General features: G+C 48.0%; 1 protein-coding gene across 1 annotated transcript in view; it reads left to right on the forward strand.

Moving 5' to 3' along the window:
• Positions 1-5197, forward strand: part of LOC306782371 (protein PTHB1-like) — a 96288-nt gene that overhangs the window by 1051 nt on the left and 90040 nt on the right. Inside the window, exons 2-5 of the mRNA XM_079275701.1 lie at positions 564-682; positions 1525-1678; positions 2695-2759; positions 2862-2975. Of these exons, the coding sequence (XP_079131827.1) occupies positions 571-682; positions 1525-1678; positions 2695-2759; positions 2862-2975 (445 nt within the window). The 5' untranslated portion in view covers positions 564-570. The remainder of the gene's footprint in view (positions 1-563; positions 683-1524; positions 1679-2694; positions 2760-2861; positions 2976-5197) is intronic.

Below are 5197 nucleotides of genomic sequence, written 5' to 3' on the forward strand. Positions count from 1 at the left end.
CCCGGCCCGTGTCTGTTGTTCTGGAGGTGTTCAGATAGACTTTAGTCTCTTCGTGGAACGAGTTCAGATGTTTCTACAGCATGAGGCAAAAACAAGAGGAGACGGCAAACAGCGCTCCCACCTTGTGAATGTCCCAAATGCTGGTTTTATTTATTTTAAAGTCTAATAATGTTCAGGTTAAATAATAAAACGTATACTCAGAATATCTGTACTTCCCTTTCTTTCTTTAATGAGATATGTTGGTAGTAAAGGGCGTGATGTTCCTTTAACTCCCTGAGTGGAGACGGGATGGATCCCCTCTCTGGATGAGCTGCCCGTTCCACCTGCTCAGCACTTAGCGAGTAGAAAAGCTGCTTAGTTCTTGGTGCTGCTCAGTGCACAGGAGACAGAATGCTGCGTTGTATTTTATCATCCATCAGCCAATCAACAGCTCGTCTTCAATGTGCACATTATGAATCACAACGACTGTGTTTCATTGCATGGTTAGTGGATGAATGAATCTGTGCACGTCAACGCTCACAGCAGAATAAATCCGAACGCCTTCCCCTCCTCCGTCCAATCAGAGGCAGGATGTCTCTGTTCAAGGCCCGTGATTGGTGGTCGGCGGCTCTCGGCGAGGGGGAGGAGTTTGACCAGGGATGCCTGTGTGTCGGAGACGTGGACAACAGCGGCACCGGACATGGTCAGTGTGTGTTCCTGTCCCTCTTGTGACACCGCTTTGTTAACACAGACTGTCTTAAACATCCTGCTTTGATATCTAACAGCCAAACTCGCCAGTCAAAGCCAACACTCCTGGTCGGTGACGGGAGCTTCCCGTCTGATATCTGCTCAGTCGAGATGCGCCAAAGCTAGTTGAGCTGTTCCCCTGACAGTTCAACCGACACAGAGAACTACCTGTCCATCAGTCAAGTCAGGTATTCCTCTTGGCAGACGTGCCAGAAAGTCAGCTTTGCTTCGATTTCTTGAGTTTCAGGAGTGGGTCCACTGATGCTCACCAGTTGTTAGCTTGTGCTGCAGCAGACATGTTCTTACTGTGGTTGTTTTTAACAATTCACCTTAATTAACACCCGAAGGGGAGAAGTACATCCACTGAATCTGTGTGGACCGACACTGCAATCAGACTGCCTAATATGTTTGAAAGCTCTCCCTCATCGCTCTATAATGCCATTAAAAATCCTATATAACCAACAGAGACGCTGTGTTTTTGCACATACCAGCATATATTAATGTACATCATGTCAGACCTGGTCCTCACACAGCGAACAAGAAGCAGTGAGGCTCCCGCTGACACTCCAACACAGTGAACAAGCCGAACATTCACACATCTGACCCCAAACCCGGAGTCCCATCAGTCGAAAGGTTCCGTAATTTAATAGTCTGATGATAAATACATCCACAAGGCCACAAATGTTATTCTTAACAGGTGGAAGCGCAGTGGGTTTGAGCCCACTAAACGCAGCCTGCTGCCCCGTCTGCTCCACTCTCTCCGTCACGTCACAACACCGTCCTCTGCTTTTACAACAGACAAGGTGGTGGTGGGCAGCTACATGGGGATGCTACGGATATTCTCCCCACATGCCAACACCAAGACCAGCGAGGGAGGTCCTGCCGAGGCCCTGCTCCTCGAAGTCCAGCTTCAGAACGCCATCATCCAGGTGGAAGTGGGCAAGTTTGTCTCGTAAGTAGAGCTCACACACCCGGGTCACCAAAGGGATCAGGTGCTTCTGTCTTTGCTCTCAGTGAACCCCGCTCTGAACACATGGGAGGTTTTAGTTCACACTCTAAATGAAATTCACGATGTGTAAATTCCAGATGTTGAATTAGAACAATGAAAGCATTTAGTTGTGTTTGTATTCATGTTTTGGAATGGCTCTATGCCAATGGATGTGTTGGTGTTTAGACACACGGTGTCACCACAGATCTGTGCTCTAACACCAGGACCATTGATGAGGGTGAAGCACTGGCTCTCCGTGGTATCTTCCAAAGGAAGGAAGAAACCTTGTGGATCCAGTTTGACTCCGCCCCTCGTTCTTCTCAAACATTACAAACCAGCGGTTGGAAGTTGGTGAGACGGCAGTTCTGTTCTGGGTCCAAAGAGTGGACGGGTTCCTTCTCTGTGGGTTTTTGTGGTAAAATCCTCCAGCTGCTGCAGGGATGATTTCAGAAGTTCCGATTTGAAAGGATACCTTTCCATCTGAGAACACAGGTTCAACCTCTGATGCCCCGATGGAGTCGGTCCTAAAACACGGAGACGAGTCAGCGGTCCGGTTCCCTCCACGCGACCTGTCATTCAACCCATTCACACTCGGGCGGCGGGTGCCAGTTGCTACTGTGCAATTTGGAGTTCAGTGTCTCGCTCAAGGGACACATGGACGGGAACCGCCGGGCGATTCCGCTCTCTGAGCCACAGACGCCTGAAATAAAGTCTGGACACAAGTTTCACAGATTTTAACGCTTTGTTCTGCGACATAAAATACAAAACACCCCTCCGGTGAGTTTAGAAGCTTCTACGTGTCTTAAAAAGACGACGCGACGTCCTCACGAGAACACGAGTCCTGCTTTAGCTTAGTGGAGACGTGATGTCATGTGACCGTGGTGGAGTTCCTCTATACCGTGTTTTTAAAGCTATTGTGAAAATGTTTCAGTTCTGCACTGTTGTCCATGATGATTCTGACTGTTGCGTCATCTCGTCAGGTGTTCGGACCTTCTTCATCTGGCTGTTCTTCACCCCAGGAAGTGTTCCATCTTCTCTGTTTCAGGTAGCACGCACACAAGCATCCCGCGCTGTGATGGTTCCCATCAGTGGTGTTCAGTGAGACCAACCGGCGCGTTTGATCTTTGCTTCTGATCTGTGTTTGCAGGCACTGCAGGCACCGTGGAGCACGGTGACCAGTACCAGCTGAAGCTGGTTTACGAGCACAATCTGAAGAGGACCGTCTGCAACATGACCTACGGCCCCTTTGGAGGCGTCACGGGTAGGACTCGACATTTACCGCTTCTTTAACGAGCGGGGACACATTTCTGTTCATTCATTTGTTTACGGGACAGTGCACATGAGTCAACATTTCACTTTCCACCTCAATGTGCATGACTTTCATCTGTCGGCAGGTCTTTACTATCATGGTGGCCTAATATTATGAGTACAATTCAACAGCAAACACGACGGTACAACACAATAGAATACATAAATACATGAGGCACTGTCGGCTCACTTCAGGGCGAGGGTTGGTGTTCAACATTCAGTTGAGATGTTTAAGATTTGGGGCAAGAGAATTCATCATGTCAGCGTCCTCACAAGTGTACAAGTACAAATGTGCAAACATCTGTGCATGTGCCGTGGCAAACATGGTAATTGGTATAAACTGTAAAAAAAGTCTCTAAGAGGAGCGAAGGATGGGGACGGACGGACGGACGGACGGGTCATATAGCTTCACTCTCTCCAGTCCAATTGGGCTTTTGGAAAAACCAAGTCGGGGAAAGCCCTTCAGTAGTCGGCATCCAAGAAAAACACACACACATATATACATATATATATATTTATATATATATATATATATACACACACATACACATTATATATATATATATATATACACACACACACACGGGGAACCCCCTTTAAAGTAGAGAAAATAGCATTTCCAAATAAAGGCTGTATTGTCGAGGTGTGTGTGAGAAGAGAAATTGCCAGACTCTGCGGCCTGGCATGATGGACCCTCCATTCACTGTGTGTGTGTGTGTGTGTGTGTGTGTGTGTGTGTGTGTGTGTGTGTGTGTGTGTGTGTGTGTGTGTGTGTGTGTGTGTGTGTGTGTGTGTGTGTGTGTGTGTGTGTGTGTGTGTGTGTGTGTGTGTGTGTGTGTGTGTGTGTGTGTGTGTGTGTGTGTGTGTGTGTGTGTGTGTGTGTGACTGATAGAAAGAACAGCGTGCTCGTTAGGACCATTACCTCGTCCTGTGGTGGATCTACGTGTGTAACCTGCGTCTTCTGTGTTTCCACGTTCTGTTTTCTGGTAGTACGACAAGTTCATAAAGATTTCATGAGACGTCTGTCTCTCTGTGTCTGTCTTTCAGTCTCTCTGTCTGTCTCTCTGTCTCTCTGTGTCTGTCTGCCTCTCTGTCTCTGTCTCTCTCTGTCTCTCTCTGTCTCTCTCTCTCTCTGTCTCTCTCTCTCGCTGTCTCTGTCTCTCTCTGTCTCTCTCTCTCTGTCTCTGTCTCTCTCTGTCTCTCTCTCTGTCTCTCTCTGTCTCTGTCTGTCTCTGTCTCCCTCTCCAACAACTTGTATTTGTTTCTGTTTTTACAGTGTAAAGTGTCTTTGAGTACCTTTTATTATGATAGACACACACACACACGTGTGTAGTATGGAGAACAGTGAAGAACACACTCCTCTCCTCACTGAGCTCGTCCTCTCTCCTCCTGCTCTCCCTGCTGTCACCACTAGATGGCGGTGCAGGCCCTTGTATTCTGCCGTTCCCACAGCTCAATGACTGGGATCCTGTGTTGCTTCTTGCAGGGAAATTCCCCTTCTCATGATTTAGTTTTGTTGAAAGGCCTCTCCAGACGGAGGTCAGAGTTGAGCTACAGAGCAGCACTACCTGGATCTGGTCTTCCTCATGGCAGTGTGGGGATGTTTGAATCACATCACAACGCTTCAGATTGTGTTGTCTTCCTCTTTGCATGAGATAACCAGAGTCAGAGTAACAAGATGCATCACTGACAGAGTAGAAATAAGGTAGAAATGCACTTCTGGTGCTGATTGCAGAACCTCCTGATGGTTTAACTCAGACCCAAACAGGTAAATCAATCATATCTAAACTATATCTCAAGACAAGGCTGTAAAGATCACTAGTTATTTCTAGGAATACTCTTGGGACCCCTTCAATTCATCTCACTTTTAATACCGTGTCTCACCGTGTCTCACTCAGTGTCTCACTCACCGTGTCTCACCCACCGTGTCTCACCGTGTCTCCGTGTGTCTCACAGTGTCTCACAGTGTCTCAGTGTCTCACCGTGTCTCACCGTGTCTCACTCACAGTGTCTCACTCACCGTGTCTCACCGTGTCTCCGTGTGTCTCTCAGTGTCTCACCGTGTCTCACCGTGTCTCACCGTGTCTCACTCACCGTGTCTCACTCACCGTGTCTCACTCACCGTGTCTCACTCACCGTGTCTCACTCACCGTGTCTCACTCACCGTGTCTCACC

This window comes from Melanostigma gelatinosum, assembly GCF_949748355.1.
Source record: "Melanostigma gelatinosum genome assembly, chromosome: 9".
Lineage (NCBI taxonomy): Eukaryota > Metazoa > Chordata > Actinopteri > Perciformes > Zoarcidae > Melanostigma > Melanostigma gelatinosum.